The sequence below is a fragment of the Thalassophryne amazonica genome, chromosome 1 (assembly GCF_902500255.1).
Source record: "Thalassophryne amazonica chromosome 1, fThaAma1.1, whole genome shotgun sequence".
NCBI classification, from domain to species: Eukaryota; Metazoa; Chordata; class Actinopteri; order Batrachoidiformes; family Batrachoididae; genus Thalassophryne; species Thalassophryne amazonica.
This window is the reverse complement of record NC_047103.1, coordinates 9,686,262-9,699,648: the sequence shown is the minus strand read 5'-3', so window position 1 is coordinate 9,699,648 and position 13,387 is coordinate 9,686,262. Positions and strand designations below refer to the sequence as shown.

The following is a 13,387-nucleotide window of genomic DNA, read 5'->3' as shown; positions in this document are numbered from 1 at the left end:
GGGTTGGTCAGGCTTCCACTGCAGCTGCCTTCAGTTCTTGCCTGATCTCAGGCTGTTATGATGTCAGGATTACCTCAGTAGTGCTCCTTTGGTTTCAGGTCTGCTGAATAATGCACCCTCACAACAGAACATTCCATTCATTTGTTTGGAAAAAAAAAAACCTTTGGGCTGCTTTCACAGTATGCTTCAGAAAACTGTCTATGTGACCTAACCCCTGGCAAAAATTATGGAATCACCGGCCTCGGAGGATGTTCATTCAGTTGTTTAATTTTGTAGAAAAAAGCAGATCACAGACATGACACAAAACTAAAGTCATTTCAAATGGCAACTTTCTGGCTTTAAGAAACACTATAAGAAATCAGGAAAAAAAATTGTGGCATCCAGTAACGGTTACTTTTTTAGACCAAGCAGAGGGACAAAAATATGGACTCACTCAATTCTGAGGAATAAATTATGGAATCATGAAAAGCAAAAGAACACTCCAACACATCACTAGTATTTTGTTGCACCACCTCTGGCTTTTACAACAGCTTGCAGTCTCTGAGGCATGGACTTAATGAGTGACAAACAGTACTCTTCATCAATCTGGCTCCAAACTTTCTCTGATTGCTGTTGCCAGATCAGCTTTGCAGGTTGGAGCCTTGTCATGGACCATTTTCTTCAACTTCCACCAAAGATTTTCAATTGGATTCAGAGCCGGACTATTTGCAGACCATGACATTGACCCTATGTGTCTTTTTGCAAGGAATGTTTTCACAGTTTTTGCTCTATGGCAAGATGCATTATCATCTTGAAAAATAATTTCATCATCCCCAAACATCCTTTCAATTGATGGGATAAGAAAAGTGTCCAAAATAGCAAAGTAAACCTGTGCATTTATTGATGATGTAATGACAGCCATCTCCCCAGTGCCTTTACCTGACATGCAGCCCCATATCATCAATGACTGTGGAAATTTACATGTTCTCTTCAGGCAGTCATCTTTATAAATCTCATTGGAACGGCACCAAACAAAAGTTCCAGCATCATCACCTTGCCCAATGCAGATTCGAGATTCATCACTGAATATGACTTTCATCCAGTCATCCACAGTCCACGATTGCTTTTCCTTAGCCCATTGTAACCTTGTTTTTTTTCTGTTTAGGTGTTAATGATGGCTTTCGTTTAGCTTTTCTGTATGTAAATCCCATTTCCTTTAGGCGGTTTCTTACAGTTCGGTCACAGACGTTGACTCCAGTTTCCTCCCATTCATTCCTCATTTGTTTTGTTGTGCGTTTTCGATTTTTGAGACATATTGCTTTAAGTTTTCTGTCTTGATGCTTTGATGTCTTCCTTGGTCTACCAGTATGTTTGCCTTTAACAACCTTCCCATGTCTGTATTTGGTCCAGAGTTTAGACACAGCTGACTGTGAACAACCAACATCTTTTGCAACATTGCGTGATGATTTACCCTCTTTTAAGAGTTTGATAATCCTCTCCTTTGTTTCAATTGACATCTCTCGTGTTGGAGCCATGATTCATGTCAGTCCACTTGGTGCAACAGCTCTCCAAGGTGTGATCACTCCTTTTTAGATGCAGACTAACGAGCAGATGTGATATGATGCAGGTGTTAGTTTTGGGGATGAAAATTTACAGGTGATTCCATAATTTATTCCTCAGAATTGAGTGAGTCCATATTTTTTTCCCTCTGCTTGGTCTAAAAAAGTAACCGTTACTGACTGCCACAATTTTTTTCCTGATTTCTTATAGTGTTTCTTAAAGCCAGAAAGTTGCCATTTGAAATGACTTTAGTTTTGTGTCATGTCTGTGATCTGCTTTTTTTCTACAAAATTAAACAACTGAATGAACATCCTCCGAGGCCAGTGATTCCATAATTTTTGCCAGGGGTTGTATAAGTATGTTAAGTTTCTGTTTTCTTATGCTGATGTAATTTTGATTGCAGGATAACATCAATATGTACAGACACAGAATTACATGACTTTGACAAGCTTCAATATGTAATCATGTAAGTAAGTAATGTCTAAAAATAATTATACAGAATATGACCTCTTCAAACTGGATGTATCATTGTGAAGTGAGTCAACTATCATTTAGGTTTAAATCACAGACTGTATATATGGTGGTTTTCGATAGAGGCCCAGTACAGCCGATGTGAAGTGGGTGGGTGGGTGTCACCATGTTGGCAGCAGCAGCAGCACTGATGTGCTACGTGACATGAACTCATTAACCCATAAAGAGGTGGAACATACAGGAAGCTGGAGGTGAAAGGAGCCTTAACACATCCCTCTTTTTTACTCTAACCACCTAAGCTAACAGGCTAACCTCAATTTGGGTGTTTGTTAAATCATATTTTGGGGACTGCGCCATGGTTCTCTAACAATTTGCTTTGGTGTGGGCATTAAACCTTATGAGCCACTTGTTTTCTCAGTAATCACGGATTAAAGGGGCTGAACAGATCAGGCCACTGATAGCTACTAAAAGGGCTAGCACCATTAGCATACAATATTAAATAGTAGGAAAATTTCCCTCAGCAAGAACACTGCAGCAGAGATCATCTCAGAAGATCCACTAGGATGTTTCACCAAACGACAAGCCATTTATTACAGGTGCTTGTAACAAAATACTCCAATGAAACGACACAGCCTTCACAACAGCTAGCAGCTCCATCAAGCGGACTCTGACTTACGGTGAGGGGCTACGTGAGGCAGAGTCACTGGTCTTAGCCACTATCACTCAAAATGACCACGCCCACAATTATACAAAACTTTACAGCTTTAAAATGGCTTAAAAACTAAGAAGCTAGAAAAAAAAAAAACAATCACTACCTGTACAGTTGTCATGAAAGAGGAAACTGTCAATAGAGATCAAAACCATGTTTTGTATCAGGCTGTAAACTTATTTATTTCTGCTCTTAAGTTGGACATTTTAACATGGACTCCTATGAGAATGTGCTCTGTTTTCGAGCCAGCCTCAAGTGGGCAGTCAAGGAACTGCAACTTTCTCTTCTTCCGGTCAGGCTTCATCTGAGGCCAGTGAAGCTTGCTGCTTGGTTTTAAACACAAACATGTTGAAGAAGTCATCTTTGTAGATTCATAGCCAATTTCCCTTTCACAGTCCTGATCATGGATGCGTACACGAAAGGGAAAACTAGTACTATATTTGTGTAAAGTTCAGAAAGATTACTAAACCTATATTAAAACCAAACCGAGAACACTGAAGATGATAAACATGAAAGTCCAAAAAACAGGCCTCTGAGTCAAATATGAAAAAGCATCAGTGGTCCGCAACCACCAAACTGACTTGGGTGTAAACTTTGAGTGTGTATGTCTTCTTCATTTTCGGTTTACTTTAACTGAGGTAGATAATATCCAAATATTTATGGATTAAACTGCAACGCAAGATGTCAGATACCATTTTCTCATCCATGACCTTTTGTAAATGATTTAATATGAGTCACCTGAACCATGTTTATGATGACTTCGATGTGCGTTCTTTTGGACCATTCTGGATCTGGGGCAGGACAAGAGACGGATTAGAGGCAGCAGCCCTGGTTGTCGTAGATCTGGGCACTGCAGACAATATCCTTTGACAGACAGGCCAGACACAGGTGGCAAACTCAAAGGACAACTGTGTCCTCTTAAGCAGGAAAGAATGCATTCAATTAATTCATGAGGAAAGAGAACAACCTGCCAAAGTATTGTTCTAGTTTGTGTCTGGGGAAAAAAAAACTGCAGCTCACTTCTGTGACAGTTTGCTGATGATGGATGGAATAACATTGTCTTTTTCAAAGCATTGCTGACATCCCCTTTCAAAAAAAAAATGTTGCAGTTGTTCCACAAAACAGAAGTCACAATTTATTGAAAACCATCTATTAAGTAGTCAGTCTGTCATCTGTTAAGAAAAACTAAACTGGCAGCCAGTCAAAAAGTCTACACACCATCAGAACTTTGATCTTGACCCCTGACATCTATTTGACAGGAAGCGTCTAAAACACTGCATTGATGTACACACCCAGTGGTTGCCATGGTACCCAGCACCATGAAGGCATTGCGTCTGATCCTCTGTTTGTTGTGACTGATGAGCTGATAAAGAGGCTCCAGAGCCCCGAGTCCCAGCAGAGAAATGTTGTTCTCCTCTCCTGACAACAGGGAGCGACAAAAGTAGTAAAGCGTGTTCCAGACCAGATGATAAGCCTGAATCTGAACCAACAGTCTGCAGGATTCACCGCTGAGATCCTGGTTGGTCCTTTCATTATTGCAATTATTATTCTGTAAAATAAAAGTTTGATAATGGCAAAAATAAGCAGAGGCCGACATACATTGTGGGCATAGTTCCGCTAACCGCTAATTAGCGGCACAATAAGAGAACGCTCTGTGACCTCCAGACTTTTTATTCACCCTTGGGACACTAGAGTGAATAAAAAGCCAATTATCTAGTTAACCTAGTTAATATGGCCGATATTAACTGACAACCAGAATCTACAGTGAGTTAATTTAGTATGAAATATCTAATAAAGATGTAAGATCTAATAATTAGAAGGATGTGTAATTATATTACTGTGGCATTTTATATAACAGTAAATGTGGAAACTCTGATGAACACAATGAAACAGGATATCATTTATTCTGGAAAAAAACAAATATGTAAATAAACATTTGTGATTAGTCGGGTGTGGGTACCTTTTAAAGCAATCTGTAGATTGCCTCACATGATCTGATGAGGATCTCCTCCTCTGAGGATCTCAATAGCAGTACTGCTGTGTTTGGACTTTAGTCTCGACTCTCAGTGTTTCAAACTGTGACGACAGGTAAAACCAAGAGCAATCAGAGATTCTGATGTCCACCAATCCGGATCCGGATCACCTCCAAAATTTAATAGAGTCTTCCCTGCCCTAATATCTATCTGTGGTGCAAATTTGTGAGAATCCATGAAGTAGTGTTGACGTAATCCTTCAAAGGACTATATAAAGTTCAACTTGATCCAGAATCAGGATCCAGATCCACATCACCTCCAAATTCAGTGAGTTTTCCATGGCCTAATATGTACATGTGTTGAAAATTTTGTCAAAAGCCATGCAGTAGTTTTGACGTAATCTGCTAACAGTAACGCTTCAAAGCCTATATAAGGTGAAATCTTGATCCAGAAATCCAGATCCGGATCACCTCCAAAATTTAATGGTCTTCCATGACCTAATATGTATCCATAGTGAAAATATGGTGAGAATCTGTGACGTAGTTTTGACGTAATGCTTCAAACTGTATAATAAGTGAAGTCTTGATCCAGAATCCCGATTCAGATCCGGATCACCTCCAAAGTTAAATGGAGTTTTCCATGGCCTAATATGTATCTTGTGTTGAAATTTCATCAAAATCTGTGCAGTAGTTTTGACGTAAGCCTGCTAACAGTAACCCTTCAAGCCTATATAAAGTGAAACTTGATCCAGAATCTGGATCCGGATCAACTCCAAAATTTAATGGCATCTTCCATGACCTAAAATGTATCTGTGTTGAAAATTTTGTCAAAATCTGTGCAGTAGGTTTTGACATAATTCTGCTAACAGTAATCCCTCAAAGCCTATATAAAGTGAAACTTGATCCAGAATCTGGACCGGATCCAGATCTACTCCAAAATTTAATAGGGTCTTCCATGGCCTCATATCTATCTTTGGTGAAAATTTTGTCAAAATCCGTGCAGTAGTTTTGATGTAATCCTGCTAACAGACAGACTGGATGTACAAAAATCATGTCGTACAGTCAGCTTTGAAGTGATAAAGATTGGTTTCTGTGAATACATATTATTCATTTCAGGAACTTGGAAATCTACATTTTTTTCATTCTGTGCTTTTTATTAAAATAATTCTTACCTCTTCCTTGGATTAGTTTCAGCCTCTTTCTTCTCTTTCTTTCCATTACGTAACCTAAATATGAACTGCAAATGAAGACTGTATTTCTAAGAGCATTCACTGATAACACTGATTATACATTCCTACACTGTTATCACTGATAATATCTAATTATTGTGGGGCAATAAAAGAATGTTGCACTTCTACTTACAGTGTTAAATCTACAGCCAGATTTTCTGTCTTTATAAAATCTAAAGAATTTCTCAGTGATTAGTTTTCCTCCTTCCAGCATAGTTCATCAAGGTGGTTGTTGCCAAGGAACATGATATCAAGTCCCTTTTTCCAAGTACTCTCCCCCCCCATCCCACTCAAAAAAAAAAGAAACCCCACTTTCTATGGGCCTTAATTCTCTTTCAAAGATCCCCACGCTTTTTTGACGCGCTGTAAAAATAAATGACAAAAATATGTTATGAGGGAAAAAAAGCAGATGTGGTTACCAGAACAACTCCGTAAAGAAAATGCAGTACAAATGTAAATAGCTTTACAGAAGAACCTACTGTATATACAGTATAAAACTGTTGTACTTTTGAAAATAATAATTAAAGCATTTTAAACCAGTAAATTAAATATATTAGATTTTTTCTATGAAACTGCACAGTAGACCAAAGAAAAAAATAAACGCATGACATAAACAACTGTACAAGTACAGCAATATGAATACAAACTGCACATTTGAAGTAGTAGTTTTTTTTTTCTTTTTTCCGACAGATTTGTGCTTCAATAAATTGTGCACATGTCTATTTTTCTGGTCCCACAGCAAAAAAATAAAATAAATAAAATAAAATTCTACACTGCAACCCCAACATTAACATCAGCATTTTAGTGTCCTTTTAAAATTAGCTGCCACTTCAAAAATATAAAATGAAGCTCGAGTTACTATGAGTTAATAATTGGACATTGATACAGCCATCATTATGAGGGTCTACACAGTAAATCAGACAGACAGACATTAATGCATGTTTTGGCGCTTCACAGTAGTTTACATATTACAGCAAACACGACGTATTTGCTCTAGCTATTTTTCTCATTGTTGTTGACTCATGGGCGCAATTTGGTGGGGATAGGGGGGACATGTCCCCCCCACCTTTTCAACCGGGGGGACAGAATACGGTATGTCTCCCCCCACCTTCTGACATATATGTGTGTACTTGAAACATGCTATGCCAGTCTTATGTGCAAACCATGTCAGTCTTATGTGCAAAAACCATGTCAGAATAGTATCTTGTTTCTGCAAGTTTGTATTTTTAGCAGCACTGACTTGTTTACAACACCTGTTTCTTGTTTGTCACATTCAGAATTTTCGGGGACTGCATTTGCCCAGATGTGAAACCTATGAACTCTAGGGACTAGTGTCTACACATAAGTATCAATGGACCATATGCTAATTTACTAAATTCTGAAAGTTAGAAAAGGAAATCAGAAAAGCTATCTGGGGACCTCAGAAAGCCCATCTGCAATTATTGCTGATCTCCAAAATCAGTCTATGCAAGCGAAATTATGTTCAGTATGAGTGTTGTCATTAGTGCCACTTTGAAAATTAAATTCATAAGTAATTTATCCTAAACTTATGATCTGTTGTTTTTTCAAACTTATGCAAAAACAAATCTTGAGGAAAAAAAAATACAGTATAGTAATACAGTAATAATTATTAAGAGCCTGTTCTTCATATTTATGAATACATTTTACCCCACTGCAGTTGTTTGTTTATGAAAACTTAACCTATCATTCTTTTTGTGTTCTACACATGTGGTGATACCTTATTTACACCAAGATGTTAATAAAATCAATGCCTGCTATTCTCAGAATAAAGTACTTATATCCACAGTTTCAAATTGCACAAGTCAAATGGTGTCCACTTTATGGCAGACCCGTGCCACGTGGGACGCCCCCAAACCCCCCCGCGGATGTGAGAGTTATCAAAAATAAAAGAAAAAGAAAAGAAATACTGGAAAATATAGCAAAATATCAGTTATTCATAATATCACCGTATTTAACAAATAAACCAAATTAATGAACTAAAGTAATTAATTTTAAAACAAACGGATATGGCGTGTGTCTGTGTTCAAGCGATTGATAGGTTGAGGGTGCCGCTTGTCAGTGCGGCAGAGGGCAAGGATCCTGAGTCCAGCGATTATGTCAAGTGGACGATTAAAGCATGCCTCGATTTATTCAAGCAGTGTCAGAGCTGGAGTTCCTGGGATTCGTCAAGTCCACCAAGCAAAAGGCAGATCATGTTGCACGACTCACTTGGGGAGGGTGTTAATGCTTGTGTTTACACATAAGCAAGACGCGTTTCGAATGTCATTTTTCAGTCATTCGTGACACATTCCTGACATTCTTAATGTGACGTTAACGCATCTGAATAGGTTTCTTAATAGTGCGTTTAGTGCGTGATATTCTTGTTATTTGTGGAGCATGTTTTGCCTGTCAAAAATCTTCCACAAATGTCACACACCACCCTCATTTCGTCTCCCTCGTGGAGGTCGCAGCTGAGTGTATTGATCCGTCTTGATGAGTAGTGATCCTTAATAGAATGTGACAGCGTTTGTAGTGGTTCCTGTGATGGTCTTGCAGCCCAAACTGTCCACACGTTATTACGAGTGACACGGAAACTGTCAAGTTTTGACACGACTTGTAACTCGGCGTCACATTTCACTGAGCGCCACGATGAATCAGTTTTCTGTCACGTGGGCACAATTAAACTCGGCTCCAAGTGTCGTTCCACGGTTCCTGCTGAAGCTCCTCAGGACGCTCCTGCAGGTGTTCCACCTGCTGTTTGTAACCGATGAGCAGGAGAACGAGTCTGAACCAGAGGAGACTCACGTGCAGCCAGACATCTCTGCACCTACTCCAGTCCGGCGGAGGAAGAAGCGCGTGCACAATTAAACCCTGCTGCACCCCATTCAGTTTGATTGCTTGACACCTAGTCGGCTAAAAGTCTAATTTCAGTCTCTTCAGCGCGCTCCTGCAGGTATTCCACCTGCTGCATGTGCCTGATGTTTGGGGAAAATGCGCGAGACGAGACCCGCATGAAGCCACACATCTGGCTCTGTCCTCCTCTTCCTCTCTGCACCACTCCATGGCACAGAGCCCAACTACGCATGCGTCACAAAGTTCTTCTGAAAAACTGGAGCGATCTGAATTCGGTTGGATGAATAGGGTGTGTGGGTGTGGAAACAATTCAGCTCATCCACAACGTGACAGAACTTAACAATGCGCTGTTATGCGCAATAGCACGCAACAACACAATTCTCAGTGTCAGGTGTCCTCAGGAACTGCTGCAACCTGTTACCACACGTTACGATTAATGGCACGTGTTGCTGGAGAATAATCAGGAACCATTACGCACGGTCAAGAATAGTGTTCCGTGTTGTTGTGCGCTATTGCGCGTAACAGCGCATCGGTAAGTTCTGTCACATTGTGAACGGGTGAATTGTCCTCCACACACACCCATATTCATCCAACAGATTCAGATCGCTCCAGTTTTTCAGAAGAACTTTGGGACTGCATGCGTAGTTGGGCTCTGTGCCATGGAGTGGCGCACATGCCCAACTGCGCTGTGTTTGCGCTTGTGATGGAGGGCTGTATGTGGGGTTAATCTACTGTCCATGTCGTTTTCTCAGATCAGTTGTTGGTTTGGTTTTGTGGTATGCCGATCACTCGACCGAGGGGTACTATACGTTCAAATAATGATTAAAAAAATAGTCATCACTTTTTACTCTTAGTCTCTTACAACGGTGTAGCCAAATACATGAGCTTTCCAGGAGCGCACCCAATTCATTACGCATGCTCAGAGGCACTCTCCTCAGGTGCGCATTTTTTTTGGGGGGGGGGGGGGGACGACCCCCCCCCCTTTGATAAACTCATCGCCCCCTTAATATTTTTTTTTCTGGCACCGGGCTTGCTTTATGGTCTTCTCAAAACATTAAAATTACTGTTCTGGATGCTCAGAATGCATCTGAGCTTATCTAGAAACCGTTGACCCCGGCCTATGGGCTTCGGCCCTGCGGCCTCGCACTTTGTACCCCCCAATTTCTAGTTCTAAATTGCACCCTTGGTTGACTTTGACAAAGACAAACTTATTTCCTGGAGGGTGTTCTTGGTTTGGCTGACTACAGTGACAGTAAAGTGGGTCGAGCTCTCTGATGGCTGCGTTTAGAGTTTTCAACCAAACTTCGTTGGCAGTGACAACTCTTTGGACCGCATTCTAACCGTTAACAGCAACAGATTCCAAGTGCAGCACTTAAAACAACTCTGTAGTTGAAATATTGAAAATAACACACAGCAAATTACTTTTTAGTCTGTTAAAAATAAGAAGGACCACACCAAATGATCTGGCATGTGGAGGTCCAAATATTTATGCACCGCGCTAGTCTTGTTTAGATGGCAGCAGATTTAATCTTGGTTGTCTTTTATGTCCTTCCCAGAGGTTTAAAAAGCAAAACCAGCCGGATCTATTGGAAAACTTCATGTTCTGTGTTCACATTCCAATGACGTCAACTTAAAAGTTTGTAGCTTAAAGTTGGCTATCGCTGCGGAAAATGTTAGGAATTTAAAACCCACCTTTATTTTGATAAAAGGGACGTCCTTTCTTTTCTTTCTGTCCTCTTTTTGAGTCTAAAAAGTCGCAGTTCTGGTTCTCCGTTTAAAGCGTCTGGTTGCTAACGGCGACGAAGATTCGAAGCGTTTTGATCCCTTCGTGAGACTGGAGTGTCGAAGCAGTGTTTCGTAGCGCGTATCGAGTGGTTTGGTTACTGTTTCGAGAGATTTTGGCAGTTTTGTCGTTTTCTACGCTAGGGGAGACGGGCGTTGTTCAAAATACAAGAAAAAAATTAAATTTTGGTGACGATTAAAGTGTCTCAGAAATTTTCCATTTGTTTTTTTAATTCGTTGTTAATTTGAGATTATTTTTGTATTTGTTTCTCTTTTTTATTTTTAATTTATTTATCAATTATTTACAGAGGTATAGTTTCATTGAGATACAGAGTCTCTTCTCAAGAAAGACCTGTAGTCAGACATACAATATAACAAACAACAAATGGTGACAGCCAGATATATAATGTGTAGTTTTTACTGTATGAAACAGTAAAATCAAAAACAGTGAAATCAAAGCGCCAAACGGAAGCAGATTAAGTAAGTCTGTTTGGGTGATCCCTTGTTTTTGTTGTTTGATTGTTTCGATTATGGTGACCTTGGGGTCAAGCTGAAGGTTAAAGCGAGATATTCAAGATATTGTCACTGCCATCCTTGTAGAACCAGTTGACCAGTTTCATTCATATTTATGGTGATCCACCACACTTTGTATTACTGATCTGTGGGGATGGGGAGGTGATATGGCATATCCTGATTATTTTGATTTTGATGACCCTCCTTTTTCATATTAAATGGGATCTACCCTGAGGGATCTTCTAGTTTATTAATGTGAACTTCCTCCCCTAAAAAAAAACCAAACATGGAACTTTAATTATACTGCATGCTAAAAGTGTTGCAGACAAAAACAAGTTAATTTCTGAGAAACTACTGAAGGAAACCGCTGTCGACCCCTGTGCTTGGCAGGAGAATGAGCACCAGCGGTGCTGTGAACACGCATAAATCAATATTCATTTATGCACTGTGCAGGCTCACGACGCTTAATAATTAATAATGCTTTAATAATTAGCAAATGAAATTCACCACATCAGCACAGCAAGCCCTTCTGCTCCGGGGGCACTGACGCTGCAGCGCCAACGCAAAACTGCACCGATGACCTGCAGTGACTTTACCGCGATGCTGCAGGAGACCGTCACTGTGCAGCTTTTACACCACACATCTGTGACTGATCAATGCACCTGACAGGGTTTTTGTGACATTCCTCAGCCACATTCTCAGACATCAAACCTATAATAAGATTTGGATGGAATCTGCAAAATAATAGGTTAGATCATGTTCTGGGCGCATGTGCCGGTTTTGCACGTTGCAGCATCCACCACCTCTCAGAACTGCTTCCGGTCCCAACTGACGATCGTTTCAACCACATCAAAAAATCAGTCAAACAATGAATCAAATAAATTTTGCATCTTCACAGCTTCTCAGAATAGATCATAATGAGATCTGTGCTTATGGATGTTTTAAAGTGTTGAATGCCAATAATAGAAACACATCATGTTTGAACATATTTAAAAAGAATTGTGCAAAAAAAAAAAAAAAAAAAAAAAGTCTACCGGACAACGCAATGTGAGTTAAGACTGCTTAGGAGTACGTGCAACTATTTCAACAGCAAAGCAGGAAGTGATGGGGGGGGGGATATGGCATCAATAAACAAGTGAACTCAGTGCATCACCATCACTGCACACGTGCACAGTGCATGGAGAGACTAACTTTAGACTGAAACAGGAGATGAGGGAGCATCACTTGCATTGTGAGAGACTGTCAGATTTGACATTTTGGACATGGGGCCGTTTCTCTGTGCATGATCCAGCACGCAGGCGCCTGAGTGTAGAGGACACAAGTGGGGTGCACACATTTCACCTGGCTGTGGCAGATAAATGGTTATATTTGAGAGGTGGGGATGGACCGGTTGTCTGCCTGGGTGGTTGCCATCCAGGACCCAAGGCAGTTCTGCAGTGTCGTGGATGCAGTGACATGCAGCATTGACAAGATAAATCAGGCAGTATGAACAAACTAAGGATGAAAGCAGGATTTGAATGGAAAATCAATTTTCTCATAGGGTTATGATGAGGCAGCTGCTGATATCCTGGAGGGGTTACAGCCTGACCAAGCCCCACCCTAGAACCACCTATGCATCTGAAAAAAAAAGAAATGAAATGCTCCCATGACTTCACTTGACAGGATAAATCAAACAATATCATGGTGGAAACACTAAGGATGAAAACAGGATTTGAATGGGAGAAATATCAGTTTCCTCATAAGGTTGTGGTAGGGCTGCTGATATGGGGGGTATCCAGCCTTATCAACCCAAACCCTAGAGCAGCCTGTGTACCTGAAAATGGGAAAAAGATATGTATTAATATAAAACATAAAACAAATGTATGATGATATAAAGCAGCAATAAAGACAAATATAAGACTCTAAAATAGCTATCGCAAGCTATTCTCAAGGGTGGGGCAGTACCCCAGCAACCTCTGGTGCCATTTTTGGTTAGTGAAAACATCTCCGAACTCAGCACAAATAGATGTAGGTTGGTCACTTTTCAAGGGTGTCAGACTCATCATAAAGTCAATTTAATGTACAATGGTTTATTTCAGGTCAGCTTAGTGCATAAATCTCATCGTACCAGGCAACGAGAGCTATCAGCAAGTTAGAGATAAAACCAAACCAGCTGCAGCCCAAAAGTGTTTTCATTGAGCGGCCAGTCATGGAAGTACGAATGATAACATTTAGATTGCCACTTTGCTAGAAGTGACTGTGTACCTGACCTCACCAATTAGAAAAAATAAATAAATAAATAAACTGTGGCATCTTCACATGCCCCCATCCTTGACTGAC

The 13,387-nt window shown here is 40.2% G+C and overlaps 1 protein-coding gene across 1 annotated transcript in view; it reads right to left on the bottom strand.

The window, feature by feature from the left end:
* Window positions 1–13,387, bottom strand: part of armc3 (armadillo repeat containing 3) — a 58,746-nt gene that overhangs the window by 44,489 nt on the left and 870 nt on the right. The window contains 6 exon segments of the mRNA XM_034182328.1: window positions 3,458–3,613; window positions 3,615–3,637; window positions 3,740–3,804; window positions 4,012–4,343; window positions 4,686–4,768; window positions 4,771–4,795. Coding sequence (XP_034038219.1) covers window positions 3,458–3,613; window positions 3,615–3,637; window positions 3,740–3,804; window positions 4,012–4,343; window positions 4,686–4,768; window positions 4,771–4,795 — 684 coding nt within the window.